We start from the raw sequence: 18,881 nt of genomic DNA on the forward strand, positions 1-18,881 counted from the left end.
CTTATATTTCAACAATTGACCTTCAACTCGACACCAGCAACTCTCAATCTAGTGTCTCTATAAGACGCTGCTATTCATTGAACTCTATTGCATCATTCATTGCCTTTGGAATGCCAAAGGCAACTAATTAACACGGCTACCACATCGTTTGCACTTCGTCATCAAACTGCATCGTCTAGCAAACATCGACATATTCTCAACACTCGACCACCTCCTGCTGAAGTTCGCTACAGCAACACCACTGTCGTCCTTTCAGTTTGACAACCCCCTTGAACAACTCCCACTTTTTCAGCTGCCGCATAGGTCGCCACTCGAGGTTCTTCCTCCTCGTGAGGGAGAGTCGCTGAGGCAAAGCCAACGTCCCAGGGGAGCAGAATCCACTAAGCCTCCCTAACACCCCCTGTGGTTCCAATTCAACTCTTAAACTTTTGGATGGTAATGGCACCTTCTGCTATCGCCATCATTGACCACAACGAAACCACTGTTTTGAATGACAGTAAAATCGACTACATTGACACCACCAAGCATGGCGTCGAATCCGATGTGACAGGCTTTGCCTCCAAGGCTCTCATCAACAAGGTTCTCAAGGAGCAAATCGCTCGTATCGATGTTGATACCTGCGAACCAGGGGAGGAAGATGCCTTTTATGTGGCGGATCTAGGAGAAGTGTACCGCCAGCATCTCCGCTGGAAGCTCAATCTCGCCCGCGTCAAGCCATTTTATGGTTAGTATTCTCCGCGTGGCCATGATGCAAAGCTGACATCTTATTACCAGCCGTCAAATGCAACCCCGACAAAGAAGTCCTGCGTCTCCTCGCAAAGTTGGGCACCGGCTTCGATTGTGCGTCTCGAGCGGAGATCGACATGATCCTGAGTCTTGGCGTGCCAGCCGGCCGGATCATTTATGCGCAACCTTGCAAGACGAAATCGTATCTTCGACACGCGAGGAAGGTGGGCGTCACTCGCATGACCTTCGACAACACCGATGAACTCCACAAGATTCGCGACTGCTACCCCGAAGCCGAATTGGTTTTGCGAATTGTGACCGACGACTCAGCCAGCTTGTGCCGCTTCAGCGCCAAGTACGGGGCCACTCTGGACGAGGCGAACGAATTGCTGGTTCTTGCGAAGGATTTGGACTTGAATGTCATTGGCGTGAGTTTCCACGTTGGGTCGGGAGCCAGCGATCCCAATTCATTCGGCAAGGCTGTGGAGGACGCTCGTTTCGTCTTCGACCGCGCTGCCGAGCTCGGGCTCGACCTCAAACTGCTCGATGTGGGCGGTGGCTTTGTCGATGAGACTTTTGAGATGTTCGCAGGAAACTTGAACGACGCTTTGGAAAGACACTTCCCACCTCATGTGCGCGTCATCGGCGAGCCTGGACGGTACTACGCTTCCAACGCCTTCACTTTGGCCACCCATGTGATTGCCCGACGCGAGGTTCGTGGCGACGACGGTAGCAGGGGTTACATGTTGTACCTGAACGACGGAGTGTACGGGAACTTTTCCAACATCATTTTCGACCACCAGCAACCTGTTCCGCAGGTACTTCAGCGCTCTTCAGTGGACAAGAAGCTGGTCGAATATTCGATCTGGGGCCCTACTTGCGACGGTATCGACGTGATTGCCGACCGGGTCTTTCTTCCAGGTGTGCTCGATGTCGGCGACTGGCTGTTCTTCGAGAACATGGGCGCCTATACAAAGTGCTCGGCCACCAAGTTCAATGGCTACACGGATGATCATGAGGTGTTTTACATCTCTAGTGAACCTGGCGCCTCGGCTTTGCTGGGCTATGGAGCCGACGAGTAGAGGATTCGTTGGTCAACTTGAATGTTGTGGTGAATGGGAAACATATTTGGAGGGATAGGATCCCTAGATTTCATTTTCTTGTTATCGCACGCTCATTTGGCAGACCAGTATACGCCAGGTCTGTCTGCCGCAGCCACAGAGCTAGCTGACAAAGCGCTCTCTCTTTTGGATATGAAAACAATTCTCCAATGCGCCTTTGGGCGAAAAACAGGCAGCTAGGCAGCACAAATGCAAACTGGAGACAAATCAAACAATCCCGGCATGCCGGCTGATAGCCTAAATACCCCAGCGCCAACAATACGCGAGCGGAGTCTTCCGGGAGCAGCGAGCGCAAGCGTGAAAGAAGCATTCAATCGTGTAGACAAGCCTCGTTATGACCTCAACTAGTACGAAGTCGACCCCTTCACTCCGAGTCGTCCCCATCACCCATGTTCTCATCATCTTCGTCACTATCGCCAGCCTCGATCCAGACCAGCCTGGTTCCATTGTTGGCAAGTTGCCAGACCTGGTAAATTGTCAGTCAGTACGTATGTCGTCACATAATCAAGACAGAGGTGGATACTCACGTCCAGCAATTCATACTCCTCCACCGTTCTCGTCAATTGATCCTGCGTGAAACCCTTGGCCAAGATCAACTCGCTTACACGCCTCATATTGAGTTCTCCTCTGGTTCCACGTCCGACACTCGCGGCACCCGACTCCCTCATGCCTCGGACTAGATCGTAAATTCGCGAACTGACCGTCTGATCGCCCTGTGCACGCTGGTCATTGTACAGACTCGCCTTAGACACTTCGATCAGCCGCAAAGCCTCATCCACATCCTCGTTGACTACCTCATTGCTGAAGCGTAACCGGGCAAGAGCCTGCGACAGACGTAGCACGCCCAGCAGCGTTCGAGGCGATGTATGCGTGAAGTGCTTCTTCGAACCCTCATCGCGCTTCTGCTGCTGCCGCATCCGCACGTACGCGCCGACCATGTACTCAGAAACAGATTTGGGCACGTTGGGCCTGAACGTGCGAGCCTGGGCAATGTACTGGCGAACCTCTTCGGGCGCAAACACGACACCCTCACCTTCACGCTCCGGGTGACGATTATGCATGTGCACGTAGCAGACGTGGCTGGCGAGTTCTTCGTCGGCTTCACGTGAGGGCGTGTCGAGAATGAGGAAAAGCACGTCAAATCGAGACAGCAAAGCCGCGGGCAGATTGATGTTGTCCACCGGAGAAATGCGCGGGTTGTACCGTCCGTAAAGAGGATTGGCGGCAGCCAAAATAGATGTACGGGCATTCAGGGTCGTTGATATCCCGGCTTTGCTGATGGATATGGTTTGTTGTTCCATGACTTCGTGGATGGCTGTGCGGTCGCCATCGTCCATCTTGTCGAACTCGTCAATGCAGCAGATGCCGTTGTCCGCGAGAACTAGAGCTCCACCTTCCAGAACCATTTCGTCGGTCACTGGGTCTCGCATTACGGCCGCGGTCAAACCTACACCACTGGATCCTCGGCCGGTTGTGTAGACGCCCCGTGGTGCGACTTTGGTGATGTATTTCAGCAGTTGCGATTTGGCCACACCAGGATCACCCATCAGGCAGATATTGATGTCTCCACGAATGCGCATGCCGTCGCCCATCGTCTTAGTTACTCCACCGATTAGAAGTAGCAGGAGTGCCTTCTTGACATCGAGGTGACCATAGATTTCTGGAGCAATCGATCGAGCCAGATATTCGTACATATGGCCTGTAGCTTTGAAAGATTCGATGCGGCGAATGACGCGAGGGTCCATCTTCAGATCCTGGTATGCTCTCTTATGTTGAGTGATATTCTGTGCCTCAAGGTATGTGTCTGTCAACAGACCGGCTCGAATAGCTCGGAAGCCAGTATATGGAGTCGGGAGGAATATGCCATCGATATCGACTACATCGCCCGGATTCAGCTGTCGTGCAAGACTTCCATTGCAGTGAATAGTCAGAGTTCTTGGAATATGACCGACAGGCACTTGGTCTGCCATTTCTTGAATCTTGACTTCCTGGAACGGCAAGAATTTCGAGGCCCGAGTCGAAGCAAACAATTGACCTTTGGAGTCATTTTGCTTGCATTCTTCTGATGGACACATCTGTAGTGGTGTAAAGTTCTTGGAGGTAATTGGCTGGAAAATCTCGCATCCGCATCGATCACACGTATATGCTTGTATCCTTATGCTTGGCTTGACGTCTGAAACTCTTGTGGTAATGCCGCGGACTGTAATGAGATGTCCCAAATGCTCTCCACGTACTTGGCGTACAGCGAGGGTCTTCTTTGCAGCATCAGATCCGGTCGCCGTGGCAGGTTTGAAGTTCAGAGTGTATCTTCTTGTCAATTCGGGAGGGAACGTGGAGACAGGCAAAGTGGTGTCAGCATCTGCTTCCATAGCATTGGCAACGGTTTCGTTTCGCTTCGCTCGTTGCGCCATGATAATGTCCAGCACATCATCCTTGAAGCTAGATGGTGTTAGCAGCTGCAGGGCACAGTCCGATGGTCACGCTTACGAAATGTCTTTGCTGGCTTTTGGCATGATCTTATCGACCGCATCCGAGAAAAGGTCAACATAATGCTTGGTGTTATTGGCGACAGACTCGACTAGTCTTAGGTTGAGTTCGTCTGGCAATGAGTCTTCGAACTGAAGGGGACGGTTAGCGCATGCAACACTCAACTCATATTGCTTCGCACCTCTTGGAGGTCATCCAGCTCTACTAGGATGTTCTGGCGCTCTCGGTCTGCGACCTCTTGAAGCATGTCCATATACTTTCTCTTGGGCCGCCGTCTTGTTGCGCTTTCATCTGCTACATCGTCCATAAAGTCATACTCGTCGCTCGTGTGGTCGCCATCTAGATGAAGGCCGTCAATGGCTTCGTCGGCGGCAGCGTCTGAAGAGGTTTTGGAAGTTTCGAACTTCTCTAGGAAGGATTGAAATGCTTCCAATTGCTTCGCGTAGTCTGCAAGAGCTTTATGTTGTAGAAGCGCCATGGTGCTGTACGGCTGTGCGGAGGTTGATGGTAGAAACTCTTCGCAAGATGTGCAGGTCAAATGTCTGCTGGGCTTATTCGAGATTCAAAAGCAGGGGGCTGCGATTGTGCAAGCGAGCAATTCCGCACTGACTTGCGCGTCAACGCGACGCGTTTTCTCGCGTTAAAGTACTTCGGAGAAGCATAGCATCTACAATGCGCTATGTCACACTATAGTCAGCATGACTAAGCGAACAGAGAACCGAGGTCCAGTATCAGCAGAAGCCGTTCATTCACTCACAAGCCATCTACTGTCATCTCTAGAACTTCCTGCATATGAAAAGTTGCTGGATTCTTGTGCCGTTGCTGCGTTCTTGTTTGCGTTTGATCGGTGTACTTGATGACTGTTTGTCGGTGTCTGCATAGAGAGCAAGAGGTCCAACAAGCGGTGATCTCGACTCCTGCCCCTCTCGGATCATGGCGCCTCCTGTACGAGCCGAAGTGACCTTGGTTTCACTGAAGAATTGCTTGGTAAACTTGCCTCCGGGACTGATCGCCCTAATCAGCAACGCAAATATTGTAAGGTAGTCCTGCTCTATTCCCAGTCTTTGCGCTGACTTGACTCCAGCCGGCTCAAAATGTCGTTGTCGAGCTACAATATCGGACCCAAACTCTCTCCACAGGCGCTGTCTCCAGCGGCAACAGTGCAGGATTCCAGCGCTCTGCATATGTCGGATGGACTGGCATGCCTAGTCGTACTCGGCCGGCCTCCGTTCGTTCTGGCGGCAGGGAGCAGGAAGGTCAATCAATCGAGATCGATGGCACATTTGGAAAGGTCCTTGGCCTTTCTGAGGGTCAAAAAGTTGGCATTTTAATCCATCTAGACCCTCCAGTAGCTCACAGTATCAACATCGAACCTCTAACGCCGGCTGATTGGGAGGCTATTGAGTTGCACGCCACCTTTCTCGAGCTCAACCTTCTGTCCCAAATACGAGCACTACCCAATCCTGCTTTCAGCAACAAAGCTGCTGTTCAAGCTGAAACCAGTCACCCGCTAACGTTGCATCTATCACCGACTTCTACTGCTAACATTGTCGTCACGTCTTTGACGCCGCCAGTTGCCAGCACATCACCGTTTGCCAAAATCGCTCCAGACGCAGAAGTCATCGTTGCACCAAAGACTCGGCCACGGTCCAATCGCAGTACACGAGGTGACTCAAGGAGCATTGCAAGCAGACGCAGCGGCAAAAGTGGCGTCAGCAATGCTCGCGGATCAGGCTCACGGAAAGGGGCCAGGTCTGCCCTCTTCATGCGCGGTATTGATCGCGTCTGCGCCCATGCTTATTTTCCCGATGCCTCAAATGCGTCTGTCAGCAATAAACTATGTGTGTGGCTCGGCAAAGACGCTATTGCATCCGAGGCTCTCAAAGCGGCAACGTGGGCGACCGTCACCATCTTAAAGCCAGCAGGCCTACGAGCACAATTAGACTCTACACAAGTCAACCAACTCAAGGAAGAAGAAAGCAGCGAGGTTGGAAGACCGGCATCCAAGATTGTGGCTCAAGTCCTCCCGTGGCCCAACCCTCTTGACGACAAACACGCAGTACTGTCCTCATCCTTGTCTAGGATGCTTGGAGTGGAAGGCCTTGTTGGCGAAATCGTCCGCATCGAAGCCGCCGAACCGCCGTTATCGCGCTACTCGATTCAAAAGTTTCAGTTCTATCCATTTTTGCCCTCTAACTCGAAGAAGAAAGATGGCCTCAAGTTCGGTGGCGACACAAAGGCTGCAAAACAGGCCGTGGTCGAAAGGCTACGTGTAACCCTCGGTGGTGAAGAAAGCCTGCTATTGGGCCCAATCACCGATGGCATGATTCTACCGCAGTCCGGGGATGCCTCGTCGACTTCTTCCTTCGACGGAGGAATTCTAAGGTTTCGCGCTCCATCTAGCCGCGACGAGGAACGCAGCGATTCCTGCTTATGGGTTCTCGGGCAGGAGCAAGAGCAGGAGTTCGATGTCAAAGACGAAATCCCTCGACCTCTGAATCTCACCACAATGTTTCCCAGTTTCGCTCATGGCATATCGGCCAAAGTGACTCACCTGGTAGGGGTCGATGAGATCTTGAAGCAATGCATGTCAAACTTGACCCTGTGTTCATCTGTTCTCTTGACAGGAGGTGTGGGCTCCGGCAAATCCTCTCTGGTGCAAAGTATTGCTCAACAACTTCGGGAAGACTATGTCTTCAATGTAACATACTTCTCATGCCAGAGACTGGTCACGGACGAGACACGGGTATCTACTGTGAAGGAGACTCTGACCCGACTGTTCATGTCAGCCTCCTGGTGCGCCAGGCTTGGGGGACAATCGGTGGTTATCCTCGACGACCTGGACAAGATCTGCCCTGTCGAGACAGAACTGCAAGTTGGAAACGATAACGGCCGCAGCCGTCAGATCACCGAGATCCTGTGCGCCACCGTCCGACAATACTGCAGTATTCACTCTGGTGTCGCCCTCCTCGCCACAGCGCAATCCAAGGATGCGTTGCACAACCTCATTATCGGAGGCCATGTCGTAGGTGATATCGTTGCCATCAAGGCTCCTACGAAAGGGATTCGACGCGACATTCTGCACTCTCTGGTCGGCGACAAGTCCGAAACCAAGAACGGCCATGCAAGAAACGAGAGCGACCAAAGTGTGTCAGAAAGCTCTTGGATGGACCCATCAGTTCCCTCAAGGCCAGGATCGTCATCTTCATCACGACAAGAAGGATTTCGGGTGTCACATACCTTAGACTTGCTCGACGTCGCCGGTAAAACAGATGGCTACATGCCAGCCGACCTGGTGCTGCTTGCCTCACGAGCAAGGAGCGAATCGCTCACCCGCATACTTACTCAAAATGACAACTCGGATGCGCCACCAACGCTCACCAAAGCCGATTTTGACGCTGCATTGAAGAACTTCACACCATCATCCCTACGCAACGTCACATTGACACGCTCGAGCACCACCTTCTCCGCCATCGGAGGTCTGCACGCCACAAGAAACACACTCCTCGAGACACTCCTGTACCCAACGAAGTACGCACCAATATTCGCCCGATCTCCCCTCCGACTACGCTCAGGTCTGCTCCTCTACGGCTACCCAGGCTGTGGAAAGACCCTGCTCGCCTCGGCTGTCGCTGGCGAGTGTAACCTGAACTTCATCTCGGTCAAAGGCCCCGAAATCCTGAACAAATACATCGGTGCATCGGAAAAGTCTGTCCGCGACCTCTTCGAGCGCGCCCAAGCAGCCAAGCCGTGCGTCTTATTCTTCGACGAATTCGACAGCATCGCACCCAAGCGTGGGCACGACAGTACAGGCGTCACAGACCGCGTAGTCAATCAAATGCTCACACAAATGGACGGTGCCGAGGGTTTGGAAGGAGTGTACGTCCTGGCTGCGACTTCCCGTCCTGATCTGATCGACCCTGCGCTTCTCCGACCAGGTCGTCTGGACAAGAGTCTGTTATGCGACATGCCGGACATGAACGACCGGCTTGACATACTCAAGGCGGTCAGCGATAAACTCAGCCTGACGCCGGAAGTCGAGAACCGTCTTCTCAGCGTGGCCCAGCGAACCGAGGGCTTCAGCGGCGCCGATCTCCAGGCTCTAATGTACAACGCCCACCTTGAAGCGATCCACGATTTGCTGGGCGATAACAAGGCAGGGAGCGGGGACAAGGTAGGGCAGAGCATGGCCAACGGCACGAAAGACGTCGGTCCCGGGCGGCGACGCAAGCGCCACACCGACAAGCACGACTTCATCCAGTTTCTGTATTCGGCCGAAGAGGATGCCAAGGCGAAGAAAGTCCTGACATCGTCAGCGACTGACTCCAAGTCCGCGATAGCTGCGAAACTGGACGAGCTGAAGCTGGCGCGCAAGCGGGAGAAGGAGTCACTACGCAACAGTTATGCGCGAGGCACGTCCAAGTCGTCGTTGTACGATGGTGCAGAAAATACCGGCAATAACAGGGACGACGATGGTGGCAAGGAAGAGGTGATCATCGAGTGGAGCCACGTTGAGAAGTCGCTGGCCACGACCAGGAGTTCGATCTCGTCGGACGAGAGGAGGAGGTTGGCCGCTATATATCGTGAGTTTGTGGTCGGGAGGAACGGCGAGATGCCGAATGGTGAGGGCGGCAGAGAGATTGGTGGGAGGACGAGTTTGATGTAGACATGCTGTCCTGTAGAACTCGATGTGTCATTTGCGAAAAGCATAAGGAAAAGTTCTTAACGAATGTAAAGAATATTCATAAGTCAACTAGATAATTGCTAGTAGCTAATCTAGACGCCTCCTTAGAATCGGAATGACAGGAGTGAGTGGTGTTTATGATGAAATAAAATAGTCCAGAACAGCACAATAAACCCATTTCATGCCGTGGATATCATTATTTCGAAGTGGCGCGACTGATGGCAAAAACTCCCACAATCACAACCGCGAGAGTCACGATGGCGCCAGGTAATAATAGGTCGTTTGGCACACCTGCGATAATCTGTTCTTCGTCCTTCGATGGCGTGGAGATTCCTGGGAATTTCTTTGATTTCGTTTTGGGAGGAGGCGCCTCTTCCTCTTCGCTGTCAGCTTCCGGGGTTGCAGGCTCCCTAAGGACAGACGCGGGCGGTGTCGGAGGTTTCGAGAGTTGCGGTCTAGGATCAATGGTCGCGACAATTGGCGGTTGAGCAGGGTCATGCACAAACAAGTCGACCTTGTCCCGTTTGCCTTGTCGAGCCAGTAGTATCGCATCAAGGAGATCCTGGTCTGTCGTAATCGAGACGGTATCGCCTTCATTGTCCATATAACTTAACGCATAGCCGGTTTTGCCCAACTTGCCATTCTCAATGCTCGCTTCGCCGCCGACGGCTTCAGTCTCAGCGCCGAGCTTAGCTGTGACGGAATCGACCAATTCTGCAATTCCGTGACTAGCCACAACCTGTATTCGATGAACGCGGCCATTGGGTGCCTTGAACTTGAATGGGAAGGGAACGTCCTCTGGAGCTTCCTGGGCAGGGATGATCTCAGACTGATCGTCGCCACGATGTGATGCTGAGTCCTGGGGAAAGACACTATCGACCCTCTCAATGCCCGGTCGGTGGGCAAGATCAGACTCTAGGACGGAACGGTGACCAGGAGTTGTGGGACGATGGCTGCCTTCTCCAGACATCACTGACTCGGTATCGTTGTCCATCGACAACCAGAACTTGTTCCATGCTGGACCTTCGTTCTCCCCAGTGTTCATGGTATTGATCTGTTCGAGGGTGGCATATGTCAATTTCAAGACATCAACCATGCCGACGATTTCGCCGGTCTCGTTCATGACAGGAAGGTTGAGATAGTGGCCATCTGGATCTGTTAGCGATTGAGCGGTCCCTTAGAGATTTCTCAATTTACCATGCATCTTCCTCAGGGCGGCTTGAATGCTCATATCCGTAGGCGCAAAGTCCGGGTGCGGCGTCATAACTCTGACCACGCTGCAATTTGCCGGGTCTAAACCAGGAGCAATAACACGAAGAACGACATCCTTGCTTGTGAAGATGCCTGTGATAGAGCCTTGATCCTGCACCAAAACCGCTGTAGTGTGATTTTCTTTCATGAGCTGTGCAGCCTCTTTCACTGACGTTCGGACGGAAACCGTCGTAGGAGGCAGACCATTCAGAACAGATTCCAGCGTTGGTCCAGACATCTTCTGTCGGAGCGCTTCGACATATTGTATGATCTGTTGCGGTTGGCCCAACCCAATTTCAGACTGCACGCCTTCAAGAGCATCATACAACTTGCGCGACGAACTGTAAGCCCGCTCTAACTTCTCCATGGCCTCATAGAAGCACTTCGTGATATCGAGAATACCTGAGATGTCCTGATTCTCATCCATCACGGGCAGATGGCGGAAGCCCTTTCTGACCATCAAGTCCAAGGCGTCGGTAGCACTAGTATCGGTCCGGGCGCATAGAGGGTTCTTGGTCATGATTTGTTCAATGGTTACTTGACTCGCTTTGAGGCCGGCGCCGACGACACGGAATGCCAGATCTTTGGCTGTGAAGATACCTGCGATCCTATCGTCGTCGTCGGTGACTAGTACACAATCTTCCCTCTTCGCGGCCATCAGCTGAGCCGCCTCGGAGACGGTGGTAGAGGGTTTAATCTGCAGGGCTTGACTGGGCTTCAAGGCGAGGACGGTCCCGGGAGGTGCTTTGCGGGTATGTCGAGCGCGGGCAGGAACTTGTCTCTTCTTGTTGAGATCTGCTTCCATCTTGCGTCGAATGGCCTGTTCAATAGTCAAGTTAGGAGACCACACTCATTATGCGCTAGGCGTTGTCCGTGGAAGGCATACCTCATCTCTCTTGCTCTGCTTCTGCCGGCTGGCAGAGACCGCCGAAGTGCCCGACATCTCGCTCGGTGCTGCTGCGCTGGGCGTGGATTCTAATTTCGGCCGGGGTATATTCGAAGGGCTATCTGTGAATGGGATTGGGATCTGACCACGACCTTTGGGCGTACCACGATACGTTCCACCAACTCCAGACATGCTTGCAGGTTGTGGGAGTGCAAGGGGAAGGCCAGGGTGGTCTGTGTGGATGGGAGGAATCGCGAAGAGGCTGTTTGTTTAGGCGATGATTGGGCTGTATTTCAAGGCGGACGAGACCCGAATGTGAGAGATTGAGCGGGCATCACGGTTGCTAGGGTCCAGGACTTCAGGAGAGGGTCAGCCGCGTCAAAAAAGCAAACGACCCAGCGAATGTTTACACCGAATGAGGGGGCCTTTCGTCAGACACGGATAATCGCGATTGCATCACCAGAAATCGCTCGTGCCAGCCAGAAGTGGCTGTCAGACCGTGTCCAGATCTTTCATTGGTTGGGGTGTGACTTACGCGACTCATTACACGTGATGCGTCGGTAAACTTTCCCCGCAATGCCAAGTTTTCGAAATCCGCACATTGTCTTTTCGAACGCCTACAGTCAAGCTGCGACGACATTGACAGTCAAACACCAAACCCCTCACCACCTCCGAGCCAGCATCTAGACTTCTGTGTCGCATATCACAGGAGTCTTTGATTCTCGTCAACCGCAATCATGGTCAAGAAGCGAGCGTCCAAGTGAGTTCCGTTGCGCACCACCACAGGCTCGCCGCCATTCGAATTTAGTCACTAACCTCATCTGCAGCGGACGTAACAAGAAGGGCAGAGGTGTACGTTTTTTCGACCGTCAGATTCGCGAAATCCATCTAACATACGACCTTATAGCACGTCAAGCCGATCCGATGCTCCAACTGTTCCCGATGCACACCTAAAGACAAGGCCATCAAGAGATTCACAATCAGAAACATGGTTGAGTCGGCTGCCATTCGTACGTCAAAATCCTGAAAATCGTGGCGTTTCTTTCTCGGTGAAAAAGGATGGAATATTGACAGGTTGCTATCTGTATAGGTGATATTTCCGATGCCTCCGTCTTCGCAGACTACGCCGTCCCCAAGATGTACTTGAAGTTGCAGTACTGCGTCTCTTGCGCCATTCACGGCAAGATTGTCCGAGTCCGATCGCGCGAAGGCCGACGAAACCGAGCTCCTCCCCCAAGAGTCCGATACAACAAGGACGGAAAGAAGGTCAACCCTCAGCAAGCCGCTGCTAAGACTCTTCAGGCATAAATTATCAAGCAGGAATGGGTTAGGGTGAATGTGAGATCGCTTGCTGGAAATAGCAGCTGGTCAAGGTGAAGGTCAGGCGGAGCGGGTGATTTCGCCAAACTTCCTGTCGCATGGCATGCCGGAGGTCCATCAGCAGCAGAAATCACTGTCATACAATGGTTGACCAGTACTGCGGAGATGGTGTCGACTTTGGCAGCCGATCACCAAGATTGTCTAGCAGAGTTCACCAAATGATAAACGTGAAAAGCTTGAAACTCAATCCTATCCATACGGTTTCGTTCTGTGAGCAGCATTTACCGCTTAGAGGGTTTCTATCTCCTCTTAGCAGCCGGCAGAAGAGAGTCGTCCGGCAAACCGCCTCTCTTGGTTCCAGGCAGACTTCCCGTGCCAATGTCGTTCGTCTCGGTACTCACTCGTCTGTGTGGATAGACTTCGTCAAGTCCCTCGAAGCAATTGTTGGTTACCCAGATCTGACCTTTGTGAGGTCCTTCCTCAGTGCACTTGAAGTATTCATGATGCAAAGCCCGCTCGGCGGTCAGTCTCTTCTCGGGATCGTACTCAAATAGGTCGGACAAAAGCTGATATCCACGCTGACCAGGTGACTTGTCCGCCGGGTAGTTTGCGTGCCGTATGCAATTATTATACCAGCTTTCCAGGCCAGTGCCATTGTTGACGGCGTTCCTCATGACGCTGGTTTGAGTGGGATACAGACCTCCCGGCATTCCTCCTCGAGAGACAACGAGAGACTGCAACTGTGGGTATTCCGGCATATCGGCCAATCCTTTCCAAGTCTCTCGTCTGGGCAGTCCCAAGATTTCTACAATTTTCCCCATCTGGTTTCTTTGGAAAGGAACAGTCTTCTTGCTGTCCATCTTCGTTTCTTCTCCCTTAAAGATCGGCCTGAGGCTTAGCAGCTCAGCGAATATGCAGCCAACAGCCCACATATCGATCGCCGGAGTGTAGTGGCGGGCGCCCAGAAGCAGGTCTGGGCTACGATACCATATAGTAACCACGACTTTGTCGCCAGAGTATAACGATGACAGCGGTTTGTGGAATAACCGAGCCAGTCCTAGATCCCCAATGCGCACGTGGCCGGAGCTAGTGACCATAATATTTGCAGGCTTGAGATCACGGTGTATCACCCAGTTTTGGTGGAGATAATACAAACCGTTAAGCAGCTGGAACAATATGGACTTGATCATGGTGGCAGGAATGTGCCGTCGGTTCGGCTGAGTGTGATGATGAATAATCTGTAATAAGTCGTGCTCACAATATTCGAAGACCATAAAGACACATTTGTCCTCCAGGATGATCTCTGCAAGGTGAATCACGTTGGGGTGAGACAATTCTGTGCACAGTGACATTTCCCGAATGGCCGATTGAGACAGACCGGTGTACTGGACATTGTCACCCTCCTTCTCGGGTTTGAACCTGGCCGACGTTAGCTGGATTGGAAAGATGAAGGACGACCATTTACTTTTTGATAGCATATAATTCTTTGGCCGGAGTTGATCCTGCAGGGGTGGAAGGATCCGGTTTCGGATTCTTCTCCACGGCTTTGTATACTCGACCATAGGTTCCTGAACTGATGAAACCGATGATATTGTATTTTTGACCAATCTTTACCTTCGTCGTATAATTGTTTCCCGAGGGTCTCTTGTCACCTCCTCGGCTAGCGTCTAGGTCGAATCTGTCAGTATTGTAATTGGCTGGGGGGTGTTCTAGGCAAACACGAGATGCCTGGCACAAAAGCTGAGGCCACGGACACCATAACCAAGGGAATTGAGGCAGAATTCAAATTGTGTCTCACCATCCAAGCCCAGCTGCGTCGTCTTTCTTAGCTGTTGCGCGATGTTGAGGCTTGAGCCCGGTCTCGACATGTTGAACATCGTGATGAGACGTGGGCGATTGCCGGGAGCCAAAACTTTCCGTCCTCAAGCGACTCGCAACTCAACATGATTGACGGGAATGCTTCTCAACACAGTATGTCATCTGACCTCGGTGTGATGACAGATATGGCGCTGAGAGGCTAGGCACGACAGACATCCACGAGAACGGCGTTCGCAGATTCCAGGCTGTGATCGCCCCTGCAGCAGATGATATGTTGTAGTTGAGCGCCTTTTGCACCTATAGAAACAACAAGATGTAGATGGGAAAGTATAATTGCTATCGGCGATGGCCAGGTGTACGGAAGAAATGCATTCGCTAGCATGGCAAACAAAAAGACAATCGAGTGAGGTGGAAGATAGCATGTACGAAGGACGATGATCCCGTACAAGGACTCCCTTGGCGTCGAGGCAGGAACCTATAAACACAACGGAGTATTCTGACGCGGCTGCGCTTTCCTCGATTGGGAAATATGCCTATGTCCCTCTCTACCTTCCTCCATATCGGAGGCCGCCGATACTCTCTCTGGGAGCCAGACACAACCTTACAATTCTGTTGCCTGTCTGCACCATGACGCACCAGCCACACCATTGCATCCCGTACCGTCTCTCAATTTAGCGGCACATTTTACTCCATATAAGGTATGTCTGATCCCCATGGCCTACTGTTTTCCTCCCCCAGTATCAAAAACTTCGCTGTCAACATAGTCTCCTCTGAATCAACCAAAATGGAGCGAGCCATACTGAACAGAACTAGCAGTGGGTATAAATCCCTCAAACAACAGAAGTCAGTGGAGGACGTGGCTCTCGAGCCCTCCGACGACCTCATGGCTCCACCACCACGGGTAACGCCATTCCTCATTTACCTGGTCTTCATCATCACACTTGGTCCCCTTTTGTTCGGCTATCACTTGGTAAGCACTTTCCTCCCCATGCATGGTAGTTACACAGGCTGACGACTTCAGGGAGAGCTGAATGCCCCCCAAAAAGTCATTACATGCAAGGTCAATCAGTTACCTACCGGATCCCAGTACAATATCTTCGACCTACCCGAGTGCATCCCAATGAGTGACGGCCAATGGGGCCTCGTTCAATCCATTTTCACCATTGGTGGTCTCATCGGGGCGCTCTTGAGCGGCTCCACAGCAACGAAATATGGACGACTGTTCGCCATAAAATGGCTTACCTTCTTCCTTGCCATAGGACCCATCGCAGAGGCATCCGCGCACGAGATGTGGATCCTGGCCTTGGGAAGGCTGCTTTCTGGTCTTGGTGCTGGTGCTGCCACAGTTGTATGCCCCATTTATATATCGGAAGTGGCACCCAAAGAGAAGCGTGGTCTGTTTGGGGCTTTCACACAGGTTCAAATCAACTTGGGCATTTTCTTCGCGCAACTTCTCGGGTACTTCCTCTCCACGAACACCAAGTGGCGTTGGATCCTAGCAACTGCCGGAATGGTTGCCGGAGCCACTTTCATTGGGCTCATGCTGGCTCCAGAGACGCCTCAGTGGCTTGCAGCAAACAACCGGCCACGAATGGCAAGGGGAATCTTGCAACGCATCAGAGGGGAAGAGGTTAACATCCGAGAGGAAATGGACAGCTGGGAACTTTCCGGTGAAGCTGAAGAGGAAAGCCTGCTCGGTCCTCCTAAGGGGCCTCGGCCGCACAAGCAACATGGCAAGTCGTTTCTTGATGTCATCCGATGTCCCAGATATCGACGAGCTGTTATTGCGGTCACTGGCACAATGATGGCCCAACAGCTGTGCGGTATCAATGCTGTCGTGATGTACAGCGTCTCCATACTGGGGCAAGTTATGGCAACGCAAGCTGCATTGATCACCGTCGCGGTTTCGGCAATCAATGTCCTCGTCACTTTATTGGCATCTCCATTGGCGGACAAGATTGGCCGAAAACCATGCCTATTGTTGTCTATCTCCGGAATGGGATCGGCTTCGGCCATGCTCGCTGTTGGTCTGACCCAAGACTTCACAGTGCTTACCATCATCGGTCTCACACTGTTCGTGTGCAGCTTCGGCGTCGGTTTGGGGACAGTTCCATTCATCTTACCAAGCGAGCTTGTCGGGCCTGAAGCGGTGGGAGCGACTTCCAGCTGGGCACTAGCAGGCAACTGGCTTTCAACATTCTTGGTGGCTCAATTTTTCCCGCTGCTCAACGATATACTTCCTGAAGGCAGAGTATGGTGGATTTTTGTTGCGCTCGCGGCCTTTTTCGGTGCCTTCGTGGTAGCTTTTGTCCCTGAAAGCAAAGGAAAGGCGAACCCGGACGAGGTATGGGGAAGAGTGGCACATTCGAGTGCCTGAGGATTTTGGAGCGCATTCGGATCAGAAGGCTGCCGTACATGACAAGGGCACTCATGCTTGTGAAATTTATTATGACCATTATGAGGAATGATTTCGGAGTCCTAGGTAGTTCTGCAAGAGTTGGATGGTGCGGCGCTGACTGAGTGTTTATACCCTGTATTATTAGTCTATCGTTATGAATAGCAAAAAGTTGAGATCCCATCGTCCTGGCAATCTTGATGCGATATGCTCTGAATGGAATGATAATGAAGAAGAGTAAGTTAGAAGTGTCAGAGGACGACGCTGTCCTCACGCGCGCCAAGGAGGTTCGCTTGAACGATAGCAGGTAATCGGAGATGGCCGGAAACCACCCGTGCCAGCCTTATTCATTGAGCATAAAACCTGTCGAACTCCTCACTGTGCATCTCCTTTCCTCCATTCCCCGGGGACCACTTAGGTTTCGTATGGAGTCAATTGAGCAATGTGCTTACTTCTAGAAGAGCCTGTTTGGCTGGGGCCAGGTTGGCCAACAATACGGTGTGCAGGTACCTAGGTATCTGCCTGTGTTACCGTTGGTTGTTTGCTATTCATGGCTTCAGTGAGTCGTGTGACGAATGCTCGTACGGACTGGTGTAAAACCCTGTCGCAAAGTTCGTCTTCTACCACCTCGGGCGTAATCAGCCAATGCAGGTACCCGATGCCTGCCTACTCATGTGCATCAATGTCGATAAGGAGACAGTCTTGTCAGTTCCCCTCTTGGAGTTAGCTTTCTGCCCTCTGAGTGGTGAGTTTTCGCTGCACCACGTGAAGCCTTCGTAACGCATAAATCGATTCACTGTTTGCTCATGTTGCGGCCTCCATCAAAGTTGATTCTGCCTCACCCAGCAAAGCAAAGGCCAGCACCGCCTGGACACGGCTGCCCGCGTCCGATCTAACTCATCTTCATGGAATTCTGGACTTCTAAAACCATCAACACCTTGCACACCACTCCAGCTGATCAACTACAACAGACCGCTCAACCACAAGATGGCACGCTTTCAGCTGTTGATCTCGGTCTTCATCGCCTGCTACCTTCGCGTAGCCACCGCCGACTACAACCAGTGGTCAGACCTACCAGACTGCGCCGTAAGTGAGCTTCCTCTGTATGCCCAGAGACCTCCTGACACATGTTTCCAGCACTACTGCTTCTCATTTGCCGTCAATAGTATGATGAGCGCCTGCAACTACGATCTCGAATGCGTATGTGTCTCTCGCCGTACCGATCTTGTTGGCATAGCCACCGTCTGCCTCACGGGCATGACCGGCTCACCCTGCGCCAACAGCACCGCGGCTCAGGAGCTCATCTCGTACGGGAACAATGTGTTTTGCAATGCATCGAACAAGGATGGCGTCGTCTTCAATGTAGTGTCGGGAGGCAAGACTTACAGAGCCGCACTCGATTCGCAGGCGACTGGACAGGCTGAGGTAAGAAGTCCTGCGGTGTCTCCCACTTGCGTTTGGGACTGAATCGATGCTAATACGTGCTACGATGTAGTGGACCACAACGTACACCGCCAACGCGACCAGCACGCAGTCTCAGTCGATTCAGTCCGGCGCTGCCACCACGTCTGCCCAAAGCTCGTCCACAACATCGTCGGTGATTTCGAATTCAACTGCACGTTCCGCCACTACCCCATCCTCCATGCCACCTACCACCGCGACAACCGTACCTGGTCCGAAGACCAGCTACTCAACCTTTGTGGTCACCATGAATACAAGCAACCTTGCTCCCACAACCACGAATTCCGACCACACCACGACGGTTACGGCTTCAGCATCAGCAACGACATCGAGCAGTGGCGGGGCCTATAAGTCCGAAGCCGTGCGCAATATGGTCGGTAGAGCCTGGGATATCCTTATCTTTGCAGGGTTAGTCACGCTGTGTGCGGCGGTTGGTTTCAGCCTGTAGGAAACTGCCTGCAGAAGACATAATCTTTGGAGGCATGGAACAAGCACTATGATGTTTTGCAGTGATCAGTGCGGCGAGACTGGGAAAGAGAATGTCTTGGATATCAATGGAATGCGTCTCTTTCTCTTGGGAATGGACGGCCGGGCCTTAATGGGTCTCCCTCTCCTATCTTGGCATGACGTAGTTGACAGTTGGAGTCTTCCTTTTCATTCTAACTCCTGAGCAACCTTCGTCCAGTATTATTCAATCGCTTGAGAAAGTATCCTTGCCTTACCCCCGGCACG

The 18,881-nt window shown here is 52.2% G+C and overlaps 8 protein-coding genes across 8 annotated transcripts; 5 read left to right on the forward strand and 3 right to left on the reverse strand.

The window, feature by feature from the left end:
* The first annotated feature begins 226 nt into the window (after positions 1-226).
* Positions 227-1,922, forward strand: EDD37DRAFT_112286 (ornithine decarboxylase). The gene is made up of 2 exons (XM_062809230.1): positions 227-724; positions 775-1,922. The coding sequence occupies exons 1-2, from the start codon at positions 433-435 to the stop codon at positions 1,806-1,808; spliced, it is 1,326 nt and encodes a 441-aa protein (XP_062667230.1). The 5' UTR covers positions 227-432; the 3' UTR covers positions 1,809-1,922.
* A 281-nt stretch (positions 1,923-2,203) lies between these two features.
* EDD37DRAFT_112262 (DNA replication licensing factor MCM7) lies at positions 2,204-4,930 on the reverse strand. Its single transcript, XM_062809229.1, has 4 exons — positions 4,516-4,930; positions 4,335-4,465; positions 2,375-4,286; positions 2,204-2,313 (listed from the first exon to the last, which is right to left on the reverse strand). Exons 1-4 carry the CDS (start codon positions 4,810-4,812, stop codon positions 2,212-2,214), a joined length of 2,442 nt encoding a protein of 813 aa, XP_062667231.1. The 5' UTR covers positions 4,813-4,930; the 3' UTR covers positions 2,204-2,211.
* Positions 4,931-5,098: 168 nt separating this feature from the next.
* On the forward strand, positions 5,099-9,116 carry EDD37DRAFT_581422 (cytosine-5--methyltransferase). Its single transcript, XM_062814420.1, has 2 exons — positions 5,099-5,369; positions 5,419-9,116. Exons 1-2 carry the CDS (start codon positions 5,268-5,270, stop codon positions 8,998-9,000), a joined length of 3,684 nt encoding a protein of 1,227 aa, XP_062667232.1. The 5' UTR covers positions 5,099-5,267; the 3' UTR covers positions 9,001-9,116.
* Positions 9,054-11,529, reverse strand: EDD37DRAFT_637853 (uncharacterized protein). The gene is made up of 3 exons (XM_062817057.1): positions 11,156-11,529; positions 10,216-11,089; positions 9,054-10,167 (listed from the first exon to the last, which is right to left on the reverse strand). The coding sequence occupies exons 1-3, from the start codon at positions 11,345-11,347 to the stop codon at positions 9,215-9,217; spliced, it is 2,019 nt and encodes a 672-aa protein (XP_062667233.1). The 5' UTR covers positions 11,348-11,529; the 3' UTR covers positions 9,054-9,214.
* A 363-nt stretch (positions 11,530-11,892) lies between these two features.
* EDD37DRAFT_659154 (ribosomal protein S26e) lies at positions 11,893-12,463 on the forward strand (the record flags this gene model as incomplete). The annotated part of the gene is made up of 4 exons (XM_062819022.1): positions 11,893-11,915; positions 11,983-12,007; positions 12,063-12,165; positions 12,246-12,463. The coding sequence occupies 4 exons, from the start codon at positions 11,893-11,895 to the stop codon at positions 12,461-12,463; spliced, it is 369 nt and encodes a 122-aa protein (XP_062667234.1).
* Positions 12,464-12,774: 311 nt separating this feature from the next.
* Positions 12,775-14,343, reverse strand: EDD37DRAFT_611868 (serine/threonine-protein kinase SSN3; the record flags this gene model as incomplete). The annotated part of the gene is made up of 3 exons (XM_062815317.1): positions 12,775-13,894; positions 13,941-14,172; positions 14,274-14,343. The coding sequence occupies 3 exons, from the start codon at positions 14,341-14,343 to the stop codon at positions 12,775-12,777; spliced, it is 1,422 nt and encodes a 473-aa protein (XP_062667235.1).
* Positions 14,344-15,176: 833 nt separating this feature from the next.
* EDD37DRAFT_659156 (MFS transporter, SP family, solute carrier family 2, member 3) lies at positions 15,177-16,670 on the forward strand (the record flags this gene model as incomplete). The annotated part of the gene is made up of 2 exons (XM_062819023.1): positions 15,177-15,263; positions 15,315-16,670. 2 exons carry the CDS (start codon positions 15,177-15,179, stop codon positions 16,668-16,670), a joined length of 1,443 nt encoding a protein of 480 aa, XP_062667236.1.
* Positions 16,671-17,675: 1,005 nt separating this feature from the next.
* Positions 17,676-18,597, forward strand: EDD37DRAFT_652718 (uncharacterized protein; the record flags this gene model as incomplete). The annotated part of the gene is made up of 3 exons (XM_062818477.1): positions 17,676-17,774; positions 17,826-18,113; positions 18,184-18,597. The coding sequence occupies 3 exons, from the start codon at positions 17,676-17,678 to the stop codon at positions 18,595-18,597; spliced, it is 801 nt and encodes a 266-aa protein (XP_062667237.1).
* Positions 18,598-18,881: the final 284 nt, after the last annotated feature.

This window comes from Exophiala viscosa (assembly GCF_022695815.1).
Source record: "Exophiala viscosa unplaced genomic scaffold EDD37scaffold_10, whole genome shotgun sequence".
NCBI lineage: Eukaryota > Fungi > Ascomycota > Eurotiomycetes > Chaetothyriales > Herpotrichiellaceae > Exophiala > Exophiala viscosa.

Bases quoted from the DNA above. Each gene is read 5' to 3' on its own strand.
- EDD37DRAFT_112286 (XM_062809230.1), top strand. From the start codon at position 433: ATGGTAATGGCACCTTCTGCTATCGCCATCATTGACCACAACGAAACC. The intron at 725-774 runs GTTAGTATTCTC...TCTTATTACCAG, and splicing joins CCGCGTCAAGCCATTTTATG to CCGTCAAATGCAACCCCGAC.
- EDD37DRAFT_112262 (XM_062809229.1), bottom strand. From the start codon at position 4,812: ATGGCGCTTCTACAACATAAAGCTCTTGCAGACTACGCGAAGCAATTG. The intron at 4,466-4,515 runs GTGCGAAGCAAT...CGTCCCCTTCAG, and splicing joins AGCTGGATGACCTCCAAGAG to TTCGAAGACTCATTGCCAGA. The intron at 2,314-2,374 runs GTGAGTATCCAC...ACAATTTACCAG, and splicing joins AGGAGTATGAATTGCTGGAC to GTCTGGCAACTTGCCAACAA.
- EDD37DRAFT_581422 (XM_062814420.1), top strand. From the start codon at position 5,268: ATGGCGCCTCCTGTACGAGCCGAAGTGACCTTGGTTTCACTGAAGAAT. The intron at 5,370-5,418 runs GTAAGGTAGTCC...ACTTGACTCCAG, and splicing joins TAATCAGCAACGCAAATATT to CCGGCTCAAAATGTCGTTGT.
- EDD37DRAFT_637853 (XM_062817057.1), bottom strand. From the start codon at position 11,347: ATGTCTGGAGTTGGTGGAACGTATCGTGGTACGCCCAAAGGTCGTGGT. The intron at 11,090-11,155 runs GTATGCCTTCCA...ACTATTGAACAG, and splicing joins AGCAGAGCAAGAGAGATGAG to GCCATTCGACGCAAGATGGA. The intron at 10,168-10,215 runs GTAAATTGAGAA...TAACAGATCCAG, and splicing joins CGCCCTGAGGAAGATGCATG to ATGGCCACTATCTCAACCTT.